Source organism: Amphiura filiformis, chromosome 5, assembly GCF_039555335.1.
Source record: "Amphiura filiformis chromosome 5, Afil_fr2py, whole genome shotgun sequence".
NCBI lineage: Eukaryota > Metazoa > Echinodermata > Ophiuroidea > Amphilepidida > Amphiuridae > Amphiura > Amphiura filiformis.
Window position 1 is genome coordinate 31504168 of NC_092632.1, and position 17328 is coordinate 31521495.

A 17328-nucleotide genomic window follows, 5' to 3' on the forward strand; every position below is an offset into this window, starting at 1 on the left:
AATGTTACTTTATTTTCAAAGTAAACTATTTGATGACGAGAATTTTGTTTCATATTTTTGTTTATTTATACAGTAGTCACTACTTATTTTAGGTGTATGATAAAAACACTCAACAACCCAATGAAGGGTCATGTGCATTGATTTCATGATTTCATAACATTTGATACAAACAAAGCTCCTGGACAAAACCATGTCACAGCTTTTACCAGATGATATATTAATGTTGCAAGCCTGAACTGAGGTTGTTTCATTTTGGTGAAGGTGAGTTTATGTATGAATGCCAATCATGCCAAGGAAGGTCAATCAATAACATGAAGTTCAATAACTGAATAAGCTTATACTTTTTTTATAGTTTTAATATAATTTTAATATGGAATTGAGCATTCATTGGTCTATTGCTGGGCAGGGCTGTCAACACTCACGCATTTGGTCATTTCCTCATGGACATGGTCTCATGCCTAGATAATACATAGAGCCTAGCCGTGAAATGAGTAAAATATCAGGGGAATAAGTAGACTGCCTAACTGGCCTGTATCTCGTTTCGGCCAAAGTACGTCTGTAATACATACCTGTTTTTAATGACTTTGCAACAATGTTTCTATTGTCAGCAAATAACAGCTTGCATTCACACTTTTGAGTTTATATGGTGAATTTTCGTACACATCATAAATAAGTGAAATCAGAATATCCTGAAAGGAATTTAGGTAAGCTAATTCAACGACACTGACCTCGCAACAGCTAATGTTTTCATGTAAACATGGCGTCATTAGACATTTTTAGCCTACGTTTCGTATCCTACTATCGGATCGTTGAAACAACGAAACTCAATCCCCGGCCTCATTCACGAATTCACTCACCTTCCTACACCACCAGTTGAAATAAAACTCGAAACATCCCGTGTTATTCCTCAAAACTACATGCACCTTCATTAATAAAAATAGAAACCCTAGTAGAAATCCGTTATCGAAAATTGTTTGATATAAAACGTCACCAAAAGTAATTTTTCTGAAGAGTAGATACGGCGTGTCAAAATGGCGGCCGCAGTCGCATCCCCCAGCTTTGTATGCGTGTACGGTACCCAGGTCACGGTATGTCTACGTGACGAACAGTCAAGGTCAGAGAACAGCTTAACCTGTCTGCTGTCATGACGTAATATAATGGCTCCGCCCAATTTGCGGCGCTGTCAATCATCCTTATTGCCTTTGTCGAACAGACTTTTACGCAGGCAAGAGCTCACGCTGTCCTCACTTTTAGGATCGACGAAGCGTCAGGCCGACACAATCTGGTTGTGTAGGAGACTATCATCGTGATGCCCACGTTGGAACCATTGGATTACTGGAAGAAATATTCATACCAGGACTGAAGCAAATGTGGCCATTTCTATGTTTGTACCGGGCAAGTACCGGACATTTTTCAACACGGAGCTAGCGGAAAATACTGCAAATTCGTCCAAGGTAAGCAAAGGGTTGGGGATCGCATTTTAACTTTGACTAAGCTGTTTCGGAGTTAAGGCACGCTAAAAGTAGACCATTTCGGGGCTGTATTTGGTGTACATGTGACGTTTTGAAAAGAGTAAAAAACGACCACTTATTCGCTATTGCTGAAGTATACCCGCCGAATCATGTACCAATACACAAGGTATTGGTACATGAGATCAGGTATAGGGAATAAGGGAAATATGGAGGTTGTCCCGAGGACAACTAAAGCAACACTGGCCATTAAGCATGGGCTGGCCCGGTAACCTGGATAAAATTTCACGCAATCGATCGTCCAATCCTAGTTCACCTGAGTGATCACGTGGTTTGCCGAATGAAGCCGAATGAACGGTATCGGTGTCGGAACAAGGATTGTTACTTGTAAACAAATCGTTTAAGCTGGCACGCGTTTCAAGAAATTACATTTACGATCTTTTGATAATTAGTTAGGGATCGTTTTATTTAAACCTCTGGCATGAGAGATTGAGAATGTGGGTTGCATCGACATCGTAATTTTATAAAAAATTTGTTGTCACGTCCCTAGTTCACCACGTAAACTTGTATGGCTCAAAATTCGGACCGCTCGCCATTAAGGTTACACGAAGAAACGTATAAAAAACGTATAAAGACGTATAAAGTTGTTCTCTAAAACCGCGTTTTCTCAGCAATCAAATATCGCAGTGAGTCAAATGTTGGTGCATGGATGTATCTTTACATTATTTTTGTGTGTTTATAAAAAATTTAGAATCCGTTTGAAAATCCTTCGTTTAAATCATTTTTACGCACCATGTTCACAAGATCAAAAACACGTTCCATGCAGTTTTTTTCAAATGTTCGCTCCGTATAAAACCACGCCGAAAGTGATTGTTTTCTCCTTTTTGTATTGTACTACAAATCGATTAAAGAAATAATGTTGCCGTTTTGGGGAACATTTTCGAGAATCTTGTCTGAGAAAAAACTGTTTTGTGAAATTATCGATATCTTGATAACGGGCGTTAATTTAGACATCTGAATACCTACATTATTTCTCAACATTCTGCCAATTGCTATCCCATTTGATTTTCACTCCAAATTGAAGCTAGTATTGCAAAAAGCGAGGTTTTTCCTCCATCACCGTTCAAAATTTCAGCGCCGACATGCGTGTTTATTCTAAGAGCCATTGTGCGGACGCGATTGTAATCATTAAGTAATTGCATCAATAGTTACATATCCGCTTCGAGAACAAGAAATTTCGTAAGCTGATGTATGGTCGAGTGGATAGGGCGTTGGACTGGGAATCTAGCTGTTATGAACAATTTTTGTGGGTTCGAGTCCCGTGTGGCTGAATTTTCTTTCCTTTTTTTTCTCTTTTCTCTTTTTTACTTTCTTTCTTTCCTCTTTTCTTTCTCTTTTTCTTTTTTCATTTTTTTAAAATTTCTTTCTCTCTTTCTTCCTTTCTTTGTCGTTCTTTTTCTTTCTCTCTCTCTCTTTCTTTCTCTTTTCACTTTTTCTTTATTCTTTCTTGCTGCTTTCTTTTTAGTTTTTTTTGATTGATTCGCTGACTGCAGTGAATCGTGATTGATTGTTTTTCACTTTATATAGGCCTAATTCAGAAATTTGTAGGCCTGCTAAGTCTGTCTTTTTGAATATTCTTCCCAAATTCGATTTGCAAATAATTGCTTTTTGATACTGTTGTTGATGTTATATTTAAAATTTATAAAATCCTTATGAAAATTGCGAAAGCGGCTTGTGCCCCTCCTCGGCATCCGACCCGCATGCCGCCCCCCTCATGACACCCCGCCCGCCCCGACTCATGAGCTCCGGGCACGAAGCTAAGCCAAGTTGCATGTCTTGACCGTGGATCAATATTCTATTGTAAAGTAGGCCTACGTCCCAGCACGCTTGTTCATTTTCTGCATGGCTGTTTCTGTTATGAACTTACGCCCCTCTGAAATCAAGCGCATGAAAAACTCTCGGCTAAACCTTAAGTTTACTGCTTTCTGTCTTTTGAAATTTGTTGATGTTTTAACGATCCCCGATTCCCGGTCGATTATTTTAGCTGTGTCACGTCACATGCATGATGCTGGTGGGTACCAACCAAACTTCAGAAAAAAAAACCTCGATCGCCGATAAGGCCAAGAAAAAAAAATTGTTTGCTTGCCCTCAATTGAATTTTAACAATTGGGTCGGTCGGTCGGGATTTCTTTTTTTTTTTTTTTTTTTTTTTTAATTACTAGGAAACTCTAATGTTTGTATTAATTAAGGCTCAACATATGAAAAATCAGACAATTTTGGTGTCAAAATGAATCAACTAATATTAGAAAACAACTAAAATGTTGAACACAAGCTCTAAAATACATTTTTTACATCTTCAGAATGCAAAAATTTGAAAAGAAAAAAAAACTTTTTCAGGAATTTCCAAAAATAGGGTCGGTATTCTTTTGTACAGTAAATAGAAAAAAAAAAACTTTTTTCAAAGAAAAAGTTCTACGGTCGGGACTGCCGAGACGGTCGGTCGGACGAGGGCAAGCAAACAACTTTTTTTTTTTTTTGGCCTAACGATGTGATATGGGACTTACATACATGTAGGATTACACAGAGATATTTCTTGCCAAAATTTGACCATTTCTAGGCAAGTTGGCCCTAATTTGTCTGCGTTATGTGAAAAAGGACAGTCTTAAGTACCGGTAAGTATAAGTGCAACGTTTTTGATGTTTTGATGTTTCGGGAGACTGGGAGGGATCATAATAAAAAAATGATGGAGCCTATTCTTGACTGTGTAATATTCTTTCACCACATTGCCGTACGGTAACAGTCTTATACATGTACTATGGACAGATAGTATCAGTTTGTGAATGAGGACATCGTATAAGTTCCTTGTACTAGTCACGTCCCTACCCCCTACTCCCCCAGTTCCAATAATTGAAACTCCTGGCTCTGACCGGGAGTTCCAACAGGTGCTGTGTACATGTATTTGTATGTGTTTAATGTGCATTTACATACACATTTAGCCGTCAGTACGAAGAAATCGTTGCTCCAAAAATGTTTGCAAGTTACACATTTGTAATCATTTTTCACCACAAAATATGATATTAAAACACAGGTGAGCAATGTACATGAATATATGGAGAGGTCAAACAGGTTGTTAATTATTGTCAAATTTAATGTTTTGCGACATTTATAATGAAAACAAATTTAACACTGAAGACACCCTATAACTTGAGAACAAGTCCTCAAACGTTCGAAATTTGTAGTTACTACAACTGCCCCCCCACCCACTTTTTAGATTCTGAAGCGCCGTGCTGTGGCTCAAATATAAAAATCATGGGTCAAAACGAACATTGTAGTCGGTAAGAAATAATTCCGCCCCGGTACGACAGTGTCTCACGCCTAGCAATTCCAAAAAATTGACAGCCCTGTCATTGGCATTGGGTGATAAAATGTCATTTTCTGAGGTTTTCATATGAAATTTTACAAATGAAAAACTGTCAACAGAAAATGGGAAAAAATCCATAATTTGAGTGTTCCCATCAATACATATTCCAAGATTTTAGTTTTTTACAATATTTTGCATTTGAGTGACAACCTGCACTCCATTAATCTCCACTTATTTTTGATTTTGTGCAGATTTGACTACAATGTGAATGGTGAAGTCAACAAACAGCTTTCAACAGAGCACTGTAGCTCTATTCTTAAATTGTACCAGTAAATCTTCCAAATCTACCAATGGCAGATTCCAAGCCACCAAGCAATATCAAGCCCCCATCATGGCCCCACAATGACTGGATTGGACCTGTGGATAAACGATCTAATCTGAGAAAGATTCACTTTGCCGAACCTCTAGAAGAAACAGAGAGGGAAGCAGCTTATCGCAAAATGCGTCAAGAGACATATGAATGGAATCATCAGTTTTGGGCTAGACAAAATCAAAATTTCATTCAGGTAAAGTACAATACAAAAAAATCCTGTGTATAAACTACCGGTAGTCATACATTTCTTTAAAATGTTAAGAAATTTTCAATTTCATAAAACAATACCAGTGCATTGAAAGGTTAATCCAGGTTAAATAAGAATTAAATAAAGTTAATAAATTCAAATATATATTCCAAATAGAGGTGAAACCATCTAAAAATGGTAAAGTGCTCAACCATAAAGGGAGCTTATTAAACATAAAATTTGGACTTGTATATACTACATGTCTTGACAGATCTGTTTCATAAAGGCCGTTAGGCCCTCACTCTTCAGAAGACTCGATGCATAAATTCAAATGTTGGAATAAAGTTGTTCATTGATAAAACACCTCACAAAAAGTAACACATCCATTATAAATATGCCTGTAGTTTCAGAACTAATAATAATCATATTCACAATTTATATTTAACATTGATAGTCCAAGGTCAACACAATGGCATGGTTAGATTTGCCATTTAAAGTGTTTGAAATTAGACTTCAATTGAACTTGACCCCATCCTTGACCTTTGACCTTAAAAATATAAACTTGTTCTTCCTCATACCAAGCTGCACCCACCCACCAAGTCGGACAGACAGACAGACACACACACACCCCACCCCCCCCCACACACACACACACAGACGATGCATATTATATAGATAGACAGAAGGATGGTTTATGTACCGTACATGCATTTGATATCAAATTTGTCCGATGTCATTCATTATTTTAAATAACACAGCAGCATTTTTAAAGAAAAACCCTGAACTTAAAAGTTGCAGTTATTTGCAATATGCCATTGATCGCTGTTAACTGCAACTTTTCGGGTAATGTCATTAATGTTGAACAACATTGAACGAATATCGAAATGCATGTAATGTTAAAATATTGTGAATATGATTTCTGAAGCTATACATGTATTTATAATGTCAGGTGTGTTGCTTTTTGTTAAGAATTTATGCATGTCATACTACTCGCCATTCCAGAAAAATACAGCACTAATTTTTTTGGATTAAAAAAATATTATCCTGTTTTGCCAAATGAAACATAGCTAAATCCTAGTCCTAACTGGCAATGAAAGTAAAATTTTAATTTTTGGTCAATTTTTGGAAATAAGGGCTAAAAACATGCATTTTTAGGGCATTTTCAACCTTTTTTGTATTCTGTGTGACTATCAAGCCCAAAGACTACATGTAGGAGTAGGACAAAGACTTATTTCAAGTTATGCATTCTAATTTTTGGAAAAGACATTTTCCAATCCTTTTCATAACCAATTAGCAAAAATAACATAGGCCTATTAAAATTATGAGCTAACTCGTACCCTATACTCAAGATTTTGAATGCTTAAAGACTTGTGCCAAGTCTTACAATTTTGTGACTACAATAATTGCATGTTTTTGGACCATTTTCCCTCAAATTGCAAAAATATTAAAATTTGACTTTTATTACCAGTTTAATAGGACTAAATAAAGGATTAGGATTTAGCTATGTTTCATTTGGCAAAACAGGATAATATTTTTTAATCCAAAAAAAGTGCTGTATTTTTCTGCAATGGGGAGTAATCAATGTTGTAACCAATATGGCTTCTTTTTTCATCTGTCTCATATGTTACATGTACATCAATAATGATTTTTGATTAGGTTAATGAAAGTCAATTCCCAGTTTCCCGTTACATTATTTTTCATGACTGTGTAGGTGACCATTTCATTATTCATTATTCATTATTTTATACCATTTCATTATTGCATCTGTTACAGGTGTAAACCAATAACTACCCATGTATACATGTGATAAATCACAGTTTGTAGTTTACAGATGTAGTTTACAACCACATGAAGGTGATTGTACAACTATTATAAAAAGTTTCACAACATTTTTTACGGGATGAGATCAGAGCAGATCAAAAAGTGCGGGACAGAGAATTGAGTATGTATTCATTAATAATTCATTATTAACCATATACCATGCTCCTACTGCAAAGAAAATTTCTGAAAATCAACAGAAAGAGATTTATGATATATTTTAAAACCACAATTATTTATTTGTATGTTAAAGTTTGTTAGAAATCAACATTTTATTCAAAATAATGAAATATTTGGCCAGCAAATTGTTTTGAGCGGAGTAGGGTAACGGGAAACTGGGAGTCGACTTTCATTAGCCTTATAAACGTATGTATTAGTAACATACTAATTAGCTGACTTTCAAGATAATCATATAAATTATATACGGTAATTAATATTTTTTTCTGTTACAGGTTAAAGAAGAGTTTGTTGAAGACACATTTGCAAAGAAAGGAATGAATGCAACAGATAATGAAGGTGCTAAGCAAAATCTAAGCACAGAAGAAATGGCAGAATTCTACCGAAATTTCCTACATGACAATCGCCAGATCCTGAAGGAGTATAATCGGGAATGGTATCGCAGGAACTTTGGATTATTATGGCCTGCACTTAGAGTGACAATTGATAAAGTTCTCAGAAAACTTATCAGATGACGTAGGCTATCACAAGATGTGATGTTGTTGTTACTACTGATTCCAGAAAAATACATTTTTAGTTAGTACAATGTACATGTACTAACTGGCAATTTGAGTTCAAATTGGCCAAACATGCAATTTTTCATGTTTTCTTACACTTGAAGTCACAAAATTTAAAGACAAGCATTCAAAAACTTTGAGCTTGAATGTCGCAGCATACAAAAAACACTCTAAAATGCATGTTTTTTTGCCCTTATTTCCAAAAAATGGGCTACTAATATTAACTTAAGGTTTAGAATTACGCTATGTTTCACTTCGCAAAACAGGATAATATTTTTTAATAAATAAAAATTAGTGCTGTATTTTTCTGATTATATCAGATCACATAGTAAAAGACATGGCAACATTTCAAATTACACTAATTTTCACAAGTCATTAAAAGCTGCACAATTTTGAATTCTTTTGATACAAATGAGGTATCATTCTGCTAGCAGAATTCGTTGCACATTTCTATTTAAATTTTAATATTCTTAAAATCAATTATGTTTAGAAAATCCTCAAGAGAATGGAGTGTAATCATAGGATTCTAGGATGTCAGCCTTTCCTATTCACTCAAGACAAACTTATGTAATTTGAGTTTTGGATTTATTTGGATGGGATCTCTTATTTATTTGGATGTGATGTAATTTATTCCCCTTTTGCACCATATTTCATCAGTATAGTTTCAATATGGCAAAATTTTTCACGCACAAAGCGTGCATTTATACCATAAACATATCCTGTCGCCAAAACGTGCTGGATTCACTACGCCATTGGGTGCTAAGGGCATGTGCAGCAGTCATGGGTCTCCTTTTCAAGGTCAGTTCCTGAAGACCCACATCTGGGAATCATAATCCAGTTCTGAGCTTCACTTGGAGTAAAACTCACAAATTTGTAGCTCTTTAGCTCAAATATGAAACAATTTGAAATTTCTTAGCTGCATATAGGCCTATAATTTGGCCCAATTTTAGTTCACTAGACCCAAAAAGAACTTTGATATTTCAGTTCAAAAGCCCTATTTTGCTTGAAAATCAGTTCTCAGTTTTAGTTTGGTGCTCCACATGCAGCAAAACTCCACTAAAATTTAAGTTTATTGCCCTCTCCTGATCCTGCCTATTTTGAAACAGTATCCATCAATATTAAATGTTGTTTTCATATACACCTGTTTAGGAGTCAGAGAAATATTAAACTGTTCTTTAAAACAACCTTGTTCTATTGTTGTTTATATTTACTTGTCGTATGTACAGACATCCCCTCCACCACCATCCAAAGGACAGACAAATCATGGACATTGTCATCATATTACAAGTGATTTATTATTTCACAATTTGTATCATCAGTAGTTTTTCAGTGGTCTCAAAAATACCAATCTTATGTTCCATTCATGTCCTACACCCACTGGGAAATCATGCATTGCGGGAGATGTGCTTGTTCCATAGCAAATGTATACAAAAATAAGCATTTTCTGCACTTCCTCTGTACAAAAGTATAGCTTTCCAAATTTCAGACTTTTTCAGATTTTTTATCTGTCAGGTTACTCACACCCCTGAAAAAGGGTAGCTGAAACTCTGTAAAATTTTGCTCAAAAATGCACACTGTGCTTTTGTTGTTTTTTCTTCATGCCTTGTGATTGATTTGTTATGGGTTCCTGATGATTTAAGTGTGTTCATCACTTCCTTGGATAGGAAAACAAGTACATTTCGGAAGTCTTTCTATATGGGTGATATACAACTTGAAGTTCAAGCCCCCCCACGGAACATGCATGCACATGTACTCCACACACCGACACCGCCTGGCTAATAATTATTTGGTGCAGAAGGGACACTAAAATGAATACACGGGATCGATACACGTGAATTGCTATATGCACGATTTTGATATCAGACGAAAATCTTCTGATACCGGGTTAGAAAATGATGAATATCCCCCGTCATGATTTTTTTCTCAAGAAACCAGATTTTGTCTCATAACTTGGAAATACGTGTTGAACAGATATGATAGTCGCTAGACTGCGCTTTGAAAATTGGCCGTGCGCTTTGAACTCAAAATTTGACCATTTTATATTGCGTTGGTCCTGTTATGGACTACAGCGTGCAGCGTGTAGTACAGCTGCACTCACTGTAGGCAGTATAAAAGTCGATGACCATTGACCTCAATGGGGTATACAAGCTTAATCACGCACAACCAAGATCGATTACCCGGCTATTGTGAGTAGCCTTAGTTATGTCCCTTTAAAAACTTTAAATATGGATATATAACACTGTATTGATATAGAATGGTGTCCACGCTGTTGGGCACAGTGCTTATGCTAGTTGCAAGCGTGAGTTGGGACTTAATTGATGTGCGCACTAACAAGAGCCCAAAAAATTTTCAGACTTGTATAAGCCGAACAAACTTTCGATAAAATGTTTCGGTTCTCACGATCATATAAGCTGACCTGACTAACAAAAAGTGCACGAGACTTGACTTGTAACTGAAAGCTTCAGACTTTATTGAATACAGCTGCTTACAACTTTGGCAAAAACAAAAGCATAATTCTAAAACATAGCAAATATATGTCAAAAATTAAAATTAAAATTAAAAGATCCCACTTGCGCACTTGTCAGCCCATATTACTTGATTATCATGCTAAAAGTGCTGGGCATAAAATGGGCTGATCCATTTAAAATCCACACAGGGGAATATGAATTTCAAATGGAATGAACCCATTGGGTAGCTCCATTTGAATTTCATACATGTGCACCCTCTGAGAAAAATTCAACCCAAATTTCCCACAGAGGGAGGGTGAGTTTTAAATAGAGTTGGTTAATGTGCTGATTCCATTTGAAACTCATACTCCCCTTGCAGAATATATTTCCTAACTCTTCCACATGGGGAGTGGACTTTAAGTGGAAAATCCCAATGTGATGATAAGATCAAAAGATGATGGCATTTGAAGCTCTTAATTCAATCATTGAAGAATGTTAAGCAAAATGATGCAAAAGAACTCTTATTAAAATATGATTGTCAATGTCTCTATAAATTTCTGTAACTTGTACTTATATTTTCTGAAAGTGATTACTTCTAAAACAAGTACCGTCGGATCCGTAGCGGTCGCTGCGGGACAAGGAATTCAATTTTGCAGTGTTGGTGTCTTTGAAGCAGGTTCATCAAAAGTGTTCGGAAACCGATTTCAGACACTTTTGATGTCCAAACCATTTTCGGAAAAAAGCGTCTTGACATCAAAAGTGTTGAAACCGATTTCGGACACTTTTGATGTCCAAACGATTTTCGGGGAAAAGCATCTTGACATCAAAAGTGTTCGAAACCGATTTCGGACACTTTTGATGTCCAAACGATTTTCGGGAAAAAGCGTCTTGACATCAAAAGTGTTCGGAAACCGATTTCGGACACTTTTGATGTCCAAACGATTTTCGGGAAAAAAAGCGTCTTGACATCAAAAATGATCGGAAACCGATAACGGACACTTTAGAGGTCCAAACGATTTTCGGGAAAAAGCGTCTTGACATCGAACGTGTTCGGAAACCGATTTCGGACATGTTTGATGTCCAAACGATTTTCGGAAAGAAAGCGTCTTGACATCGAAAGTGTTCGAAAACCGATTTCGGACACTTTTGATGTCCAAACGATTTTCGGAAAAAAGCGTCTTGACATCAAAATTGTTCGGAAACCGATTTCGGACACTTTTGATGTCCAAACGATTTTCGGGGAAAAAGCGTCTTGACATCAAAAGTGTTCGAAACCGATTTCGGACACTTTTGATGTCAAACGATTTTCGGGGAAAAAGCGTCTTGACATCAAAAGTGTTCGGAAACCGATTTGGGACACTTTTGATGTCCAAACGATTTTCGTGAAAAAAGCGTCTTGACATTTTTTTTTTAATGATACGGCGTCCGCCGAGATCTACTCTCTAACCCTTCTCGGCGCAATTACCATCTCGGATTACAACATCCACGGAAACCGATTTCGGACACTTTTGATGTCCACACGATTTTCGGGGAAAAAGCGGCTTGACATCAAGTGTTAAATCCCTTAATTCTTGTCAATTTCCCTTAATTCACCAGTATTTCCCTTAATTCTCTTCAATTTCCTTAACTTCCCTCAATGTTCCCAATTTCCCCTCATTTCCCCAAATTTCCTTAACTGCCCTCTATTTTCCCAAATTTCCTTAATTCTCTTCAATTTCCTTAACTTCCTCAATGTTCCCAATTCTCCCTCAATTTCCCTTCTTTTCCCAAATTTCCTTAAATTCCCTCTATTTTCCCAAATTTCCCTTAATTCACCTGAATTTCCCTCAATTTCCCTTAATTCTCCTCAATTTCCCCAAATTTGCCTTAATTCCCCTCAATTTCCCCCCAATTCCCCTCAATTTCCCTTAATTGCCCACAAAATCAATTAACTCACCTGAATTTCCCTCAATTCCCCAAAATTGCCCTTAATTTCCCCATTCCCCAATTTCCCTCATGTGCCCCACTTTTCCCAAATTTCCCTTAATTGCCCTATAGGCCATTTCCCTCACCAAGTAGTACCATAGCCATGCGACAAAGCGATGTTGACGTAACAGCATTTTTTAGAAATTGTTGAAAATCGTGTAATGCCCTTTAATGACCTAATTAGCATATTTCGGGATGAAACTCTTTTCCAGCATGGGGCGGTACCTGCCTTCCCCCTCACCAAGTAAGATAGCCATGCGACAAACGATGTTGACGTAACAGCATTTTTAGAAATTGTTGAAAATCGTGTAATGCCCCTTTAATGACCTAATTAGCATATTTCGGGACTGAAACTCTTTTCCAGTATGGGGCGGTATAGGCCCTCCCCTCACCAAGTACCATAGCCATGCGACAAAGCGATGTTGACGTAACAGCATCTTTTAGCGTTTGTTACTAACGGACTAACGGACGGACGGACGGACGGACGGACGGAGAGACATGGTGACTTATAGAGCTGCTACCCGCAGCTAAAAATTTTAATCAAGTAAATATTCCCAAGTATTAGAAGAAAGATGATAGCAAAGTAGTTATCATCCACTTTACCCTTATGTCATTTCAGTAGCAATGGCATCATGGGGTCTAGATGTAAAGTAAAGAATTATATGAAAGTTGTTTGGCACCGATTTGTAAAAACTTGGGCTTTCGTTCTACTTTTTTCTTCTTCATGCAACAAATATGTATTATGATGACTACAAGTGCATCATAAATGTGACATGCAATATGAATCTGTGTAAACATAAACAACACATTCTTTATGATACTACATGTACATCCATTTGTTTTGATAGGTCCCACATAGTGCACATGTTCTTAAAATGTTCTATAACATAGAAATGTAACCTTGTAAATGATAAATACTACTTCAGCAATCATTCAGACTTCTTAAAAGGCAAAAAAAAAGAAGATGTTTGCTTGCCCTCAACCGATCGAACCTAATTTTGGAAATCAGAAAAAAGGTTTTTTTTTCTATTTACTGTACAAAAGAATACCGACCCTATTTTTGGAAATTCCTGAAAAAGTTTTTTTTTTTCTTTTTAAATTTTTGCATTCTGAAGATGTAAAAAAAAATGTATTTTAGAGCTTGTGTTCAACATTTTAGTTGTTTTGCAATGTTTAATAGTTGATTCATTTTGACACCAAAATTGTCTGATTTTTCATAATTTTGAGCCTTAATATTTTGATATAAACAGCTAGTAATTATTAAAAAAAAAATCCTGACCGACCGACCCAATTGTTAAAATTCATTTGAGGGCAAGCAAACTGCAATTTTTTTTTCTTTTTTTTTAGGTCATTTAGACGTCACATAATATGGATCCCGATGCATTGGATAAATACATTCTCTACCAAATCTACAACAAACTTTTTCTGTGTATTATATATCGCTCATTCTACAAAATCCGGTGCCAATAGCCTTTTTTCCATTCTTTGGTCCACAAAAACTTTGTCGAGCATTTAGGGCATCAAATATGTTGTTTTTCTGGTAGAACTCAACGAGATCTACACGGACATATATAGTTTTCCATACTTTAAATGCTTTCTTCAGCCTGATTAACCCTTGCAAAGGCTCAAAAATCGCTAAAAATGCGTTTCCACAGCTCAAGTGTCACATCTAACCCTAAATATTTTCTTTGAATAAATGCGATTTCTTTACATATTTGTTGTTTTTAATTAGATAACGCACCATCATATTGTTTATCAACATTATTTTTTAGTGATTAAAATGTCTTTGTGTAATTCTAAAATAAATTGCACTTTCCACCAAAACGCTGTGAGCTTCGTTACCCCTTTTTAACACACGTTATTGGAAAGAAGTAAAACAGAGGTATCAATGTAATTTGCGGTTTTTGAAAGGAAACACTCATAGGTTTTAAAATCACAGTAAAAATCGTGATGCTCTAGCATTTTTGGCATAGAAATGTTGTAAACATTGAAATTTCGACCGACCATGTTAAGATTGGTGAGCTACGTTACCAGAATTCTATAGTATGCACTTGTATTACATGTACTTCCTAATAATATGTGAAAGCTACCAGTGGTCGAACCCCATTTATATTAGAATTAACAGACATAACGTTCTAACGTTTGCAAATCACATTAAAAACATTAAAAACCAGTGAACTACGTTACTGTGAGCTACGTTACACACTCATTTATGCATCTTCAAAACTTCTATGAAATGGTGAAATCTGTTTTACATTTCACTCAAGTGATCTTTAATTGGCTTTTTATGACCTTGGATTGAGTAAAAACAGCCCATTTTATAGTCGGTAACGTAGCTAACATTACATTGAGTTTTAATGTTAAAAAACATCATGACATCCTGAAAGAAAAATATGCAAGTGGTGTTGACAATTTTTTACATCTGAAAGTAGTGATACATTTACTTTTAAAAAACACAAAAAGCAGGTTTTTTTGAACAACTTTTATTTTTTCTATTTTTTTAGTGGATTGGCACCGGATTTTGTAGAATGAGCGATATGTCATAGGTGTCCATTATTTTTGGTATGATTTTCAACAAAGTAACTATAAACTACATTTAATGAATGAACTGAATCAATTTAAGGTGGTTCTGGACCCATTTTGGAAGTGCTCTATTTATGTTTTAAACATATTAATTGAGTAGGGCAGAAAACACTGATCCATATGCCTTTTGTTTGAAGCTAATCGGACATACGGTTTTCTTAATACATACATTTTAAATGTCTTTGTATTGTATTGTTTTTATCAATAATCAATACAGTTAATGAGCTAATATGACTTGAAAGTGCTCATTAATATGTAATTTTTGCCAATATTTTGCTAAAATCCAATGCATAAATGTTCATAACATTTTATTTAACAGAATATTGGTTTCAAACTTGGTCAAAGTGTTCCTAATGACTTCCAGATAATTTATGCATAATTAATGAGCTAGCCGCCCTAATTTGCATAATTAATTAGCATTTATGCAAATTAGCTCATTAATTATGCAAATATGCAAATGAGGGGGCGGCTTCACTATATAATACATTAGAACATATTAGAAACACTTTGACCAAGTTTCTGGGCAAAAGTATGCAAAATAAAAGTACCATGAACATTTATGCATTGATTTTTAGCAAAATATTGGCAAAAAATTACATATTAATGAGCCTTTACAGTCCTTTTAGCTCATTAACTATATTGATTATTGATAAAAACAATAAGATACAAAGAAAATATAATTTGATGTAGTATAGAAACCGTATGTCCATTTGTTTCAAACAAAAGGCATATTGATCAGTGTACTTTACCCTACTCAATTAATCTGTTTAAAACATGCTCAAAGCATTTCCTTATTTCTAGAAAATGCATTCAATACCACCTTAATTTATGTCATAATTATGTGTATTCCACAACCAACTAAGTGATTATTTTGGTCTAACATAATTCTATGTGTGATTTACTGAACAATATGAACTAAATGTGACAGCTACTTATATAATTTGCTTCAACACTAATAATTCTGGGTATATAAAACCATCACCATTTACTGTATCATCCAATTTTGAGGGTTTTTACAGTAATAAGAAAACTTATAATGTTATCACACTGATGTGTAAATATTTCAGTGCATGACAGGTTCATTATTATTGATATGGTTTTCACCAAAGTAACTATGAACTACATAAATGAACTTAATCAATATAATTTGCGTCATAATTATGCATATTCCACAACCAACTAAGTGATTATTTTGGTCTAACATTTGTGTGATTTACTGAACAATATGAACTACATATCATTTTATGTGACAGCTACTTATATAATTTGCTTCAACACTAATATATTCTGTGTATATAAAACCACCACCATTGATCTTTAGGTTTATCTATTTATGTATCATCCAATTTTGAGGGTTTTACAGTAATAAGAAAAATTGTAATGTAATCATAGATGTGTAAATATTTCAGTAAATAGAAAGATACATAATATCTACTGACAAAAATGCTATACTATTTTGAATTTGTTATCCAACTCAAATAAATGATAAGTGCAGTCAACTTTTTTATTGTTCTTGAAAAAAAAACACGCCACAAATTGTGTAACATGACGAGCCTACCTCATACTCTAAATATGGTAAGAATCATGTTATCGAAATGTTACCAACGACGTAGCATGACATGCTACAATGTGTACTTTAGCAATGATACATGACCAATTTGCTAAATCTTGTTCCTCATTGAGCTAAATTATTTCCACATGTGCATCCATAGATACAAGACAACAAAAGAGATCAGATCCAAAGCATACCGCCTCAGAATTGCACCATGCATTTCTCTATGGAAAATCAGCCATCTTGGTTTGTCATGCATTGAGACCATAAAAGTGTACACCTGGTGTATGTTGGCTGAAGCCTGTAATGGAACAATAATTGGCATCTTTGAGGTCATGGGTTACCAAGGTTTGTGCATGTAGCACTTGGAGATCATTATCGGCACCAACGCAAACAAGTAGCCTACACACTTTAAATCAAGATTTACTGGGGAAATAATCAGTAGGTACACTATTTTGCACTCCATGAGTGAATGTCACAAACATGGCGGAGTCGGTACTCGGGTATAATCTTTTTGAATATTATTAACTTTTCTCCGATGGTGGGCACAGTGGGAAGTGAAAGTCACTTTATATTCATACTTTTCTTTAATATACATATCTAACAACACATTCTAATTATTTATTAAGAAATGTTACATCCAAAGTTAAACCTTGGATTACATCTGTTTAACGTCTTTCTTAAACAAGACTCTTACTTTATTACTGTTACTAATTATAAAAAATAAAATATACTTTCATTTTAAACATTCTCCATCATCAATTACTCAATATGGAATAGAATGGGTCCCTATGTAATCTTTATTAAGTACATATAATTTGTATGTAAACAATAGTTAA

General features: G+C 35.2%; 1 protein-coding gene across 1 annotated transcript; it reads left to right on the forward strand.

Moving 5' to 3' along the window:
• Window positions 1-95: 95 nt before the first annotated feature.
• On the forward strand, window positions 96-9126 carry LOC140152976 (cytochrome c oxidase assembly factor 8-like). Its single transcript, XM_072175534.1, has 3 exons — window positions 96-261; window positions 5082-5396; window positions 7661-9126. Exons 2-3 carry the CDS (start codon window positions 5181-5183, stop codon window positions 7898-7900), a joined length of 456 nt encoding a protein of 151 aa, XP_072031635.1. The 5' UTR covers window positions 96-261; window positions 5082-5180; the 3' UTR covers window positions 7901-9126.
• The last annotated feature ends 8202 nt before the right edge of the window (window positions 9127-17328 follow it).